At 40.0% G+C, this 13,364-nt stretch overlaps 1 protein-coding gene across 4 annotated transcripts in view; it reads right to left on the bottom strand.

The window, feature by feature from the left end:
• Nucleotides 1-234: 234 nt before the first annotated feature.
• The window catches only part of ANXA3 (annexin A3), a 51,812-nt gene continuing 38,682 nt past the window's right edge, over nucleotides 235-13,364 (bottom strand). For all 4 annotated transcript variants that reach the window (XM_059667653.1, XM_059667662.1, XM_059667646.1 and 1 more), the window contains 3 exons: nucleotides 10,419-10,477; nucleotides 8,331-8,453; nucleotides 235-626 (listed from right to left, as the gene is read on the bottom strand). In XM_059667653.1, the coding sequence (XP_059523636.1) occupies nucleotides 567-626; nucleotides 8,331-8,453; nucleotides 10,419-10,477 (242 nt within the window). In that variant the 3' untranslated portion in view covers nucleotides 235-566. The remainder of the gene's footprint in view (nucleotides 627-8,330; nucleotides 8,454-10,418; nucleotides 10,478-13,364) is intronic.

Raw genomic sequence — 13,364 nt, forward strand, 5'->3', positions numbered from 1 at the left:
CTAAGTAACTTATTACGCATTGTCACTCATGAAGCTTGATCATGATTAGAAAGAGTAGGCAGGATCATATACATCTTCATTTTTATTCCTTTTCTTAAAGATGAATGTGATTAATACGGTAGGTAATAGATAGACTGAAGCAGCAAAAGCTTCTGTAACAAAAGCATGTTATAAAATATAATTAGTTGTTGGCACCAGGTACCAACAATGTCAGTAGACGCTAAAAACAGACAATTTAACAAAGGCAACAATTTTTATTACCCTGCTTTGCATTTGATATTTTAGAACTGTACAAAGATTCTCACTTCCTAAGCAGAAATATAATTTTAGATAGTATTAGGGGATTCTTCACATCATTTTAAATTTTCATTAATAAACTGCTACATTAGGATGAGATGCTCTAAAATAATTGTGTCATTGTTGTTATGGAACAATGAAGATTTGTTAGGAAAACAGGCTGCTGTTTATACTTGCTTGTACTTTTAAACACTTGAGAAACAAGTAAGCAGAGCTGTTGGAAAAGCCCATCGTGGGAGCAGGCAACCTTTGCAGACGATGTTCGTGACTCAGTCATCTCCTCCACAGAGCTTTAAGAGTGTGGCTTCATAGTCTCCAGAAGTATCCGACTGCAAAGAACAGGATGGAGAGAAGGACAGGTACAGCATAAATAATGAGGAGACCATAAAGGAACCAAATCTTGTAGCACCAGGGGACTCACTGGGGTGCAAGACTCATGACCTGTACCATTTAGTAAAATGTACCTGTGATTCCATCATTCATTCGTACCTGAGTGTAGTTATTTTTCAGCCTAGCATCTTTTTCACAATAATGTTTAAATTCTTCCTGATGTAATTCAATTAAATTGCAATTTGGGTTTAATAAAATATATTTTCATCAATTATATAATATCACATAATGTTAATTTTTAAGCAAAACTTTAAAAATCATAGTTTTAGTAATATATATTATTTACCAAACACTTGGTAAGTAATTACCAATTACTTTAACCCCTTAGAAGAACTCAAACAGTAGGTTCATAAGTATCTCCATTTAACAAATCAGTAAGGTGAGAAAAAGAGAGGTTAGAAACCTTGTGCCAAATCATATAATAAGCAACAGATGCAGGATTTGAACCCAGATCTCCTGGCTCCTTAACACCATACTATACTTAAGAAAGTGAAATGAACTACATTCCCAAAGAGTATATTTCTGATTTCCTTTCCCCTAGATAAGCCAAAAAGGTCTTGATTCAGAAAACATACTATGTGAGATTGAGGCTTAAAGTACTAAGATGCAATGTTTACTATGCAAAGGAGGTAAAGAAATGTTTGTATAGCATTGGAGGTAAAACTTGGCTTTGAACCTAAATTGTCTAAAAACCTCACATTATTCTTATTTTATTCAAGGCAACTCAAATGATGAGCATTTCATATTATTTAAGTTTCACATTGGAGTGAATGTTAAGTAGTAGTTAATGCAAAGGAAGCAATGAAGAAAGGCTATTTAGAAAAGAAGTTAAGCATTATTTTCATAAGACATGACAGGCATTAACATACATTCTTTTTTGTATACAGTTTTTAGTTCTTCCCTTATTGGTTTTCTTAAGTCTTGCTCTGCCATAGGTAATAATTTCTCAAACTGCTGACAAGTCAAAAGTGCTCTAGTTTTGCATTAAAACAACTCCCTCTAATCACAAAGTTGTAAAAATTATTAGGGTTTCTATCAGTTAGTTGAGAAAATACTAGTGTATCCAAATAGCTTAGCACACAGATATCTTCTGGTGTGGAGTGATTAACCAGGGAACTTACATGCATATATGGACACAGACAATAGAGTGGTGAAGGCCTGGAAGGGATGGGTGCGGGGTGGAGGGGGTCAATGAGAAAAACAAACAAACAGAGGGGACATCTGTAATACTTCCAACAATAAAGGGGGGGGGGGGAAGCAGAAAAGAAACTGAAAGTACAGATTTGAAAGAGTAATATGATCCCTGTACTATCAACTAAACATCTCTGATATATTTGAGAAGCATTGAAAAATATCTGATGCTCAACTGAATTCCATCTGCTTGCTTACATTTTTTATATTTCTTCCCTTTGCCCAACAATCAAGGATGCTACATGTTTCAGAGAGTGCTGCTATAAAACAGGGGAGCCTTGGTGTAGCTGAGATATTAAGTGAAATTACGCAGACTATATGGTCCTGTCTGTGTAAGTATACAATGAAGTACTGAGATTTGGGATTAAAAAAACAAACAAACTTCTGATCCACTGTAGACACTAAACAAATAGTCATCCTCTTCTCCTATCTCTATTCCCTTGTCTTCTATTCAGTTTATATTGTGTTTTAGAAATGTTATCACAAAAAAGGTAGTGTAATTTCAAAACCTTTGAACATAATTCATGCTTTCCTAATTAGGCCATATTAATTGTTCTTAAGAAACTAACTGCCCTAGCTGGTTTGGCTCAGTGGATTTGGCCTGCAGATTGAAGGGTCCCAGGTTCAATTCCAGTCAAGGGTACATGACCAGGTTGCAGGCTTGATCCCCAGTAGGGGGTGTGCAGGAGGCAGCCAATCAATGATTCTCTTTCATCATTAATGTTTTTGTCTCTCTGTCTCTCTCTCCCTCTCCCTTCCTTTCTTTTATATATAAGAAACTAACTAAATGTTTCTACTGGCCTGTTTTTAACAGAGGTCCTCTCTTCTCCCAACTTTGATTCCATCTTTTACCCTTTACATTTAATCCGGCTTCCCAATTAATTCCTGTGGTGTTTTTTAAGTTACTCTTTTGTTCCATCCTGACCACAACCAACCTACTCTGGGCTCTCATCTCTTGTCACTAGTTTCTTTGGCTCTAAATTCATCAACCTGTTTCTCCAAGTTGTTAATTCTTTTGCTTTGTAAATCTAGTCCAGTCACACCATATGCACAGCAGGCAGCCCTGTAAGGAGGCCCTGCTTTTCCTCCTTCCTTTCTGGCAGCTCCACCTTTGTCTTCTTTGAAGGCTTATCCTCTGCGATCCAGCCACTAATTGTTAGTAATGCTTAAATCTCCGTTCTCAGATTTCTTCTCTTCTCAATCTGTATTTTCCTAGAGGATTTTCATCCATGTCCAAGGGTTCAATAACATAATTCACCCTGAAAATATATCTTATGCCACCAGCTTACTGACTTGACAACTCCATTTACAGCTCGAAGACAGCTCAAACTCAACATGTGCAAAAACAAACCCCTGCACTTTCTCCTCCACTCCCAGAAAAAACAAACAAACAAAAAAAGCCGACACCTAAAACCTGACCTTTGCAGGGAATGGCACAATTATCTGCTTCCCAAGTTAGGAACCTGGGCATCATCCTTGACATCTCTCTTCCTTGCTCCTCACACCAAGTGTCTTAATTTTAACTCCTAAATATCACTGAAGTCTTTGCTCTTTCCTCTCTTTGCATTGCCAATAGGTTTGCTTACTACTTTGCACCACCCGGTCATAGCTACTCTAATACGACCAGTCTAATAACTTATCACTCCACATCTCTTCTATCGTCTGTCCAATTCATCCTCCACAGTCTCAGGGACCATTTCAAAGTGTACTTCTAATGATGACACTATGTGCTTAAAACAAACATTCTCCATTGGCTTCCCACTACTCTTAAGCTAAAGACAAAATCTTTAAACACTGTCAAAAAGGCCCTCTGTGACCTGGTCCCTCAGCCTCATTTTTCACTGTTTTTCCTCCAACACTAGGGCTTTTCACTTGTGACTCCTTTTGATAGAATGCTCTACTTTCTCCCAACACACACAACCTCTGCCTTTCAGATATGAATCAAACCTTCCTATAGGTCACATCCTCCTATTATATGGTCTTATAGCACAATATTCCTTTCCTTTCCATTTAACATAGTTGTATAAACAAATTTTACATTTATTTGTAATTCCATAAGGACGGAAAACTTTTTTCCTTTGCCTATCATTGTAACCCTGTGCTTGGCACATAATTCTCATTCAGTAAATATTTTTAATTGAATAAATGAAATACAAATTCCATGATCTCAGAGCTCTCTTTCAACTGAATTCATCTTGCTATTTGGATTTTATTTTTCAACCCTCCCCATAGTAGACCTTCTAATAATTCAAGTGACTTATTCCTTTTTCCCCTCCTACTTCTCACCATACATGTTTCTAGAGCAGCCGTGGGCAAACTACGGCCCGCGGGCTGGATCCGGCCCGTTTGAAATGAATAAAACTAAAAAAAAAAAAAAAAAAAAAAAAAAAGACCGTACCCTTTTATGTAATGATGTTTACTTTGAATTTATATTAGTTCACACAAACACTCCATCCATGCTTTTGTTCCGGCTCTCCGGTCCAGTTTAAGAACCCATTGTGACCCTCGAGTCAAAAAGTTTGCCCACCCCTGTTCTAGAGCATTTACTTGTGAGACCCTACTGACCAGCATGCCACCTGACTCATAGGAGGCACTCAACACATGCTTATTAGCCTGAAAGATAGGTCAAACCCATTTCCCTATCTAATCTCAAACTTCTTTTACTCCCAATTCCTATATTACCCTCCTCTGTATAATCCAATATTTAAGTGTATGTTGTTTCATATTATTATCTTGTAATTATTTTATTTATGCCCACCTCACTTCACACAGATTATAAATTGAAAGGGACTACTATGTTTTCCCTTAAAGAGCCTGGACTTAGGTACTTAATCTGTTGATCAAAAATGCAATTCCATCCAAATATGCTCTTAATATCTTATTATTAATGAATAAGAGATACACATTTTTCACCTATGTCTTTCTCTCCTTCTCCCCACCAATCATCACCTGAGAAAGGTGTTAATAAGCAGAGACATGTCTAAATAACAGGCAGAAGGGAGAGGAAGACAGGACTAAAGGCCAGGCTGATATTGTAGGGTTCAGAATGAGTCATCCCAAAATGTGCCTCTGTGGGATGCAGATTATTTTAAACTAAAGGCAACAGAGACCCTGTGGGCTCAAGAGAAACTTCTGCCCTCTCCCCTTAACTACCGAGAAGAATTTGAATTGGGGGTTTTGCTGATAATAAGAGATTATCAGAGATAACCTTTCTGACCTATCTACAAGGCAGAGCAAACTACAAATTACTGAACTCTGTTCTTATAGCCCTGCAGTGACCCTCTGAAACCCCATGGCATCTCACTTCATATATGACCAGGAGGTAGTCAGATATAGCTCATTTTACCTTTCTATCCCTCAACCTCTCCTCAGGGGGTTGGGGAGCTCCCCCCTATCAGGCACAGAGCAGGGCCAATCAGGGGGTTGGGGCGCCTTCCCCTGTCAGGAACAGAGCAGGGCAGATAGGGAGGTTGTGGCCCCGCCCCCTGTCACACACAGAGCCTCTCCTGTATGTGAGGTTTCTGACTCTCTCATATATGTGGGGTTCCCATGCACACGTATGCAGTTAAATGTGGTTATTTTCTCTTATTAATCTGTCTCATGTAGATTTAATCATTAGACCAGGTGAAACTTTCTTTCTCCCCAACAATATACAAAATGAAACTCTAGCTCCTGAATGACAGAAATGAAATCAACGGAAAGGATCTTATTCATCAGTAGTGAAAATGTAATGATATCGCCTGATAATGTACCTTCAGGTGGTAGAAATGAAGACACCTTATATAATTTTAAATTTCAAACTGAACTCTTCAGCAATGAATTTTTATTTTCTATCAAGATACCCATAGTTTAAATGTTTCCTAACACAATCAGCCTCAATTACCCAGACCACTGCGGGAGGGAGAGCTACTGCTTAATTTAATTTTTTGGTTTGCTGAAGGTGAACCGAGAGCCCTCTTTATGTTTCAATCATGTTACTGACAATCTTTATAAAAGTCATGTGTCTACTTTTCTGCCTTAGTAAGAACAATATGGTTAATGTTATTGAATTTTCCTCTGTTGATTGAAATGATTGTAATGTGTCAGGATCGATTCAAATTGCATTGAGTGTGAGCAGTTGATGAAATCTGTGCTAAGCCCCAGGCACAGTCTGAGAGTTGCCTTTTTGAGTAAGTTCCTGATTTCAACTTAAGCATGCATCTCTTTCTGCAAAGGTTTAGTAAAAAGCAAAAGCTCTGGCTGGAACAAAAAAATAGGGTTGGGGCGGGGGGTATTTTGATTTATGACTCCAGTTGACTGAATGATGTTCACTCATGCATCCGCTGTAACACCATTTGTGGAGTCTGAGTCCAGAAAGTTCTCAGGATGGCTCTCCAAAGGCCCACACCAACAGGTGGTCAAGGGAAGCTTTGCTGGTCAGGGCCACTTCCAAGGCTGGGCCATGGGCTTCAGCTGTTCCTGGTGACACAGGAATGCGGACAGAATGGAGGAGTCCTTGGTGGGCAACTGGATGTCGTCTCCTGCATAGCATGGGACTCCAGCCTCGTAGATAGGCTTGAGGGAGGTTGGTCCCAGGATCAGAATCCACAGGGTTCATAAAACGATCCTATAGGTAGGCCCCAGATGTCTGGACAGCTCAGACTCCACACCCGACTCCGGACCACTGGTGCTCAGAGCAAACGTGTCCTTCTCTCAGGCTAGGTTTGTCCTCTGGGTGCCACCTCTGAGCTCGGGCCTCAGTGACTCTACACTGATTGAGATCCATTTGTCTTCATGTCTGGGCTAATGATCGCCAAAGCTGATTTCTCCAGACGGCTGTTAGGTGGATGAGGCTGAGGCATAGAGAGACCTGTAGGACGTCTGTGAAGCCAGCCCTGGACTCCATCTTTGCACCTAGCCAGTGACTCTGGAGGCTGGGGCAATGTGATGGCTTGCCCTTCAGCCTGGGCTTCCATTCTGTTCAGGAACCCAGCGTGGACCACCCTTCTCTACCACTCACGGCCTGTGTGCCATCTTGGAGGCCGACGTAAAGGACAATCTTCAATGGGGGCTAGCCCCTTCATTCATCGTTTCCAAGTTGTCATATTCTTATTGGGACTGTAGCTTTACCATTAGCTCCATGTATGGAAGCCTCTTACACCATTTTTGCAGGTCTTACTTCCTTATAATTTGTCATTTATTTGGGGTCTATCTACATATATAATATCAACTAAGATCTGAGGACAATGAAAACTGGTTTCATTCTTTAAAAGGAAGTTATGTAACATATTTAAGGATTCTCATCCAGACTGTAAGGAATTAATTTTTTTTAAAATCAAGAAACTATAAAAGAAAACATTGATGAATTCTACTTGGTGCCAAACAGTATGAAAAAAACACCTCCAGCCATGTCAATAGAAAAACAACACACTGGGGGAAATAGTTATAATTCATAGACAAAAGGTGAATCTAAAATACATGAAAAGAGGTCTTAGAAATTGACACCCCCTCAAAAAATTAAAACCCAAATTTCAATAGAATAATGGGCAAGTAACATAAAAAAAAAATTACCAGAAGGGAAATGCAAATGGGATTTAAAACATTAAAACATTAAAACATGTTCAGCTTTCTTCATATTAAGAAAAAGATATACTAATACCACACTGAGATGCAATTTCTCACCTATCAGATTATACAAACACAGCACTAGAAAAGACCCTCTGTGCCAAAGCTGTGGAGAAACAAGGACTCATATATTCTTCATGGAAGGACAGATGGAAGTCACCTGGTAATATTTACCAAAATTACAAATATATTCACATCTGTCTTAGCAATCCTACACACTTTTGAGAATTTATCTCAGGAAAAAACTGCTCGAATTTATCCCACAGATACACTTGTACCTTAGGAAACTGTATGCATATGGCAGCATTGTTTGCAATAGCAAGAAACTGGAAACATCTGTTGATGTGGTGGATATAAATAGACAAATAATAGAATGATACACAGCTATTTAAAAAGCTTGATATACTTGAGAAAGCTTCTGATATCCTGCAATGAAAAGAACTCCAAGGTGCAGAACCATGCTATCTTTTGTGTGAAACAAAGAGGAAATTTAAAATATGTAGTTTTCTTTCCTGTCATTTTCATAAAGAAACACTAAAATAAATAAAAACAGTGCAATATAAAAATAGGTAAACAATTTGCATATGCAATTCAAAAAAAAAAAAAAAAGAAAAATTAGTGGCCACTCAACTGAAAAAAAAAAAAGTGGGTATCTATCATGTGGCTGAGATTCTAGAGCTGAAAACAGTCTCTATGTTTAAGGGCTGTTTTGCTCCCACTACACATTTACACACTGACAAAGAGAGAGAAATCTGAGTCACATATCCCCATGATCTAAGGACTGTAAGGGAACGAGAATAGGGAGAGAAAGGCAAAATGTGTTTTGCTGTTTTTAAGAAGAGACTTACTTTAATTGCTGAATAGAGAGAATAGCCACAACGCTTCTTAAACTCTGCTCGAATGTCCAAAAGGTCAATTTCTGATCTGGAAACCATTATTCGGTTCAGAGTAAACTCATCGGTTCCAGCACCCTGTTAAGGGATGTAGACATCCACAGCACAAATCAGCCACAGAACAGCGTATAAATCTATATTTATAAGAAACAGATAACGGTGCACAAAATAGTCCACTGAGGTGACTCTCCTCCCCCCGTTGAACATAAAACCTCATTATTCATTTGTTTAAGAAATATTTATTGAGAGCTTACTTTGTGCCAGTACCATGCCTCATGCTGCAAACAGAGATGGGACACTTCCAATTTTGCAAAGGATACAGGTAGGAAAACAGGCCATATAATATAATGTGACATATAAGAAATATTGGGTACTATAGGCACACATATGAGGGGAGCCTAAAATAGATTAAGGATTAGAAAAGGTCTGTCTGAGAAAGTGGTATTTAAGCTGAGACCTAAATAACCAGACAGGAGAAGGGGTGGGGTTCACAGAAAGAGGGAAAACAAAACAAAACAAAACAAAACAAAACAACAACAACAAAAAAACGTTCCAATGGAGAAAACAGCAGGTGTGAAGGTTTAGGGCAAGAAAGAACGTCACACTCAAGGACACACAAATAATGAAGAGGAATAGCAAGAGATGTGTCTGGAAAGGCAGGACCTTATAAGCCACAAAGCGAAGTTCCGACTTTATCCCAAGAGTGAAGAACTATTGTGGTCTTTTCAACAGGAGAGTTCCGAGATGGGAGCAGAGTTGCGCTTTCCGAAGATCTCCCTGGCAGCGGTATGAGGAATGGAGTGCGGGGCAGGGGGAGGATGAAGATAACAGAATGAGACTGGAAGCTTTGGCACTAACATAAAAAAGAGAAGTTGATGGCCTGACCTGAAAAATGGTGGTGCGATGGAGAAAATGGGTCGATTTAAGAGATGCTTGTAAAGGCAGAGGACAAAACTGGATGTATCATTTGAACAGAATGAAGGAGAGGGAGACTCGTAAAATTCCCGAGCAGTTACATTGACACAATTCATTTATTCAACAAATGCATATTGAACGTGTCCTGTGTGCCAGGCATTGTTCCGTGCACTGTGCATATGATAGTGAACAACACAGACCGTACCTCTCTCCTCATTCAGTTAACATTCCAATGAATGGAGATGGTCAGTAGAGAAAATTAACAAAGTGTTTAATTAAATAGTAATGAGAACTATGGAACAGAGTGTGACTAAAAGGGAGACAACTGACCTGAGTAGTCAGGGAAGACCTTTCTCAGGAGGTGATGTTTGAGCAGAGACCTGACAGGTGAGAAGGAGCCAATCACAGGTAGACCTGGAGGAGGGACCTTTCAGGCAGAGGACAACAAATGCAGACTCTGACGTGGGAAGAGACCTGGCATAGTCCGGGACAGGAGGGCTGAAGAGGCTGAGGCACAGAACAAGGATGGGAGGAGTGGTATGACTTCAGGAGCTGGGCCAGGGCAGGTCCTGCTGGGGATTTCCACTGAGATGGCTGAACGCAGGAAGGGGAGTGGACCTGGGGTGGCGGGGAGGTGAAGTGAGGGACATGATGTGTTTACTTTGGACGTAACTCAGAAGGTGCACGTGGACTCCCCTAGCAAATGTCCAGTAAGGAAAATGGAGCACGCATCTTCTACATGCCAGGCCCAGTGCTAGGGTCTGAATATATAAAAGAGAAAAAGCAAACTCCTCTGCTCACGGAGCTCACCAACCAGCAGGGGCAACAGACAAGGCAGTTTGGTCTATTTTAAGTAAGGAGGCCTGAGAGGCCACCGGACCTAAGGGGTCAGGTTTGAGGTGCGCCGTTCGAAAACAGGTTCTATTGCCTGTGAACCGGGGGAAGTAATATAGTCAACACTTTACTGTACCAACTGCTATAATGATTAGGACACTCATGATCAATCCATGGCACGGATTAGCTACAACAGAGAGCTCATCAAAGTGAATGGAGGTGCATGAATAATGGCAATGTTTTTACATTTTCCATGAGGGAAGCTAAGAACATGTATGAAATTTCCAGACCAACCTTCAAAGCGCGATGCAGTCTTTCAGCTAAAAAGGCAGGTATGTTCCTTGCACAATGAACTGTAGAAAAAATAAAGTATGTTCATTGTCATTTAATTGAAATTGAGTTAATATACAGTGAAATGTTTTTAGAAATGATTCATACCCATTTTACTCCCTCCCCACTACTGGCCTTTTTTTAGAATGAAAGAATGAATACCTAACCTAGATTTCAAAGCCTTGTAGCATCATATTTGCACAGAACGTTAGCAGAAGTGATCTTTAGCTGTGGGGAAAGTAAAATTAGCTGCCAAAGAAGCTCCCACAGCACATGACTCATCTCCAGATGTCAGACACACCAACAACTTCGCTTCCACTGATAACTCCCCAGGGTGGGCCACTGCTCCATTTCTAACAGCTTTGACTACTGATGAATAACTTGGGTCTAGAGACTGCAGATATATTGCCCAAACAACTCGTTAGGTAAGAAGAGGCACTGGAGTTCATTTTTAAACCAGTTTTTCAAATGGAAAGATTTTCTCTTAAGTGGCTGTATCTAAATTCAGTTACTAAAAAATACTGCAATCTTTTAATTCTTTATTTTGAAATAACAGGTAAAGCAGATGTAAAACAAACAAACAAGCAAAAAAAGCAATTGGCAAAAACATGAGCAAATTAAGTATAGTTTAAACAAAGTGAAAATCATCAGGAATAGAAAAGTCTGTAGAGAGAAAATCTATTGCAACACATGTACTTTTATAGCCTATATGATCTGCAGATAGGAATCTGATGAAAGTGAATAAATTTCATAATGAATTTTAGAGGTCAGAACCAGGATAAGTAGCTTTCCCATAGTGCCTTCCTGGCTCTCTTAAGGAACCGGAAAGGCCTTCAGTTTGTGTAATTGACTTAAGGGAAATAGTGGGGCGGCAGGGGGCGGCGGGGGGGGGGGGGGGAGAGGATGTATTAGACACTCAAACGTGGATCTGGGACAAATATGAAAACAGTGTTAGATGTGAAGTTGTCTGAGAATAAACCAATCATTTGGATCAGTTGTACTTATTTTTTTCTGAAATTCATATTAAGCAAGCCTTAATACTTCTATTAAAAGTTGTTATGCCCACTTTATCCTAATAAACTTTTCAATCATCTCCCTCTCCCTAAGCTAAACCCTTATAGAATACTTCCCCCTGCCCTCAGAACCCTTTAGCTTGTCTTCTGCTTTATGCTTTTAACCATCAGGTTTTTTCTTTATACCCTAAAATGTTGGGAAGTGGTGTTAGACATAGTGATAGAAAGTTTGCTTTAGCACCCAACATCGAAAGTAGGAAAACTCAGGGAAATCTCTGACATGCAGGGAGTCCACTGAAATGAATTAGAGTGACCAAGAGGCTACAGCTGCCCATTTCTCACCTTCTGTGATGTCTTGACCAAACTTCAGTCAGTCCTTTCTCCTCCCCCAGGCCCCTGAACCCCCACCCGAGCAAGCACTAAAACATGAAACATGCCCTCCTACCAGCTTGTCCCGAGAGTGAGGTAGGTGGCAGAGCCAAACACATCTCCTGTCAAACCCCAACCATCATGCTCCCTGGCTTCTCCAACTCCCATGCCAAAGTGAAGCCCTTTCTGTTGGTTCTGAGACTCCTGCACATGCCTGAGATGAAAGCCTTCTCCCTATTGGGAAAGTCTTTTTGAGTAGAGCCTCCCCTATCTAAGTCCAGATTTGACAACTAGAAATGTTCTATCATGCCTTTCTAAGGTGATACAGCTCAGGCGGGTTTTCATGTTAAACACTAAGTGTTGACATGCTGTATTAGACTCCCTATGCATGAAATATTTAGAATAGGCAGACCTATCAACATCGAAAGTATGGGTTACTAGGGGCGGAGGGGTGATTGCTAGTGGGTGCAGGGTTTCTGTGGGAGCTGATGAAAATATCCTAAATTTAGATTGTGGCAATGGTTGCACAACTCTGTAAATATATTAAAAAGCACTAAAATGCATACTTTGAATGGGTGAATTTTATGGTGGGTTATAGCTCAGTAAAGATGAGAAAAACTGCAATGTATTCCAATGGTAAACAAATAGAAAATGAATGTGACATATCTTGAACTTTGAATTAGTCGAATTATAAGATCTTTCATTTACTTGATAAAACAATATACATTATAGCCTAAATTTAGTGTATCATTCAATATGTATTTCCAAGAATGCTTCTTAGCTCAATGAGTAAGAATTCACACATTTCAATAAAGTTTTTCAAATATGAGAGCAGGTAGCAAAATTGATGTAAAGAGCAACAATGTGAAATGGAAAAAAATAAACTGGCTACATCATTGCCTCCAAACTGATTATGGAGACAGCTCAATTCCATTTTTTTAATTGAAAAAGAAGCTTTTTCTATGTTGGCCTATCTTTTAGCAATTCAGAGTCAACAGTATTTTCTCGTCCTCCCTCCCTCCCTCCCTCCCTCCCTCCCTCCCTCCCTCCCTCCCTCCCTCCCTCCCTCCCTCCCTCCCTCCCTCCCTTCCTTCCTTCCGTCCTTCCTTCTTTTTTACCAGCATTTGGATAAAGAGCCCTGTTCTGGCACTGAAGAGAGGATTAGAAGTCAAGTGAAATGACATATGTGGAAGAAGCCTGAGAATGGTCTGAAACTTTGTGAGTAGTTGCTACCTGGTGACTTTTCTGTAATTTACTTTAAAATAGTTCAGTACAGACCGTGTGATGTGTGTGTGTGTTTCAGCCTCTGTTTACACACTAGTGGCTGGTTCTCCCCACAGATTGTGGAGCCTGACCGCTGGGTGACCTCAGCTCGACCTGCATTCCCTGAGTGGCCTGGGAAGGAACTGAACTTCATGTGCCTCAGGTTTACCATCTCGACCACCCCTAACCCAGGGGATTGTTATAAGGCTTAAATATGTTGATATTTGTAAAGAGTTTAGTGCAGCATTGAGCACGTGGTAAGTGC

Source organism: Myotis daubentonii, chromosome 1 (genome assembly GCF_963259705.1).
Source record: "Myotis daubentonii chromosome 1, mMyoDau2.1, whole genome shotgun sequence".
Lineage (NCBI taxonomy): Eukaryota > Metazoa > Chordata > Mammalia > Chiroptera > Vespertilionidae > Myotis > Myotis daubentonii.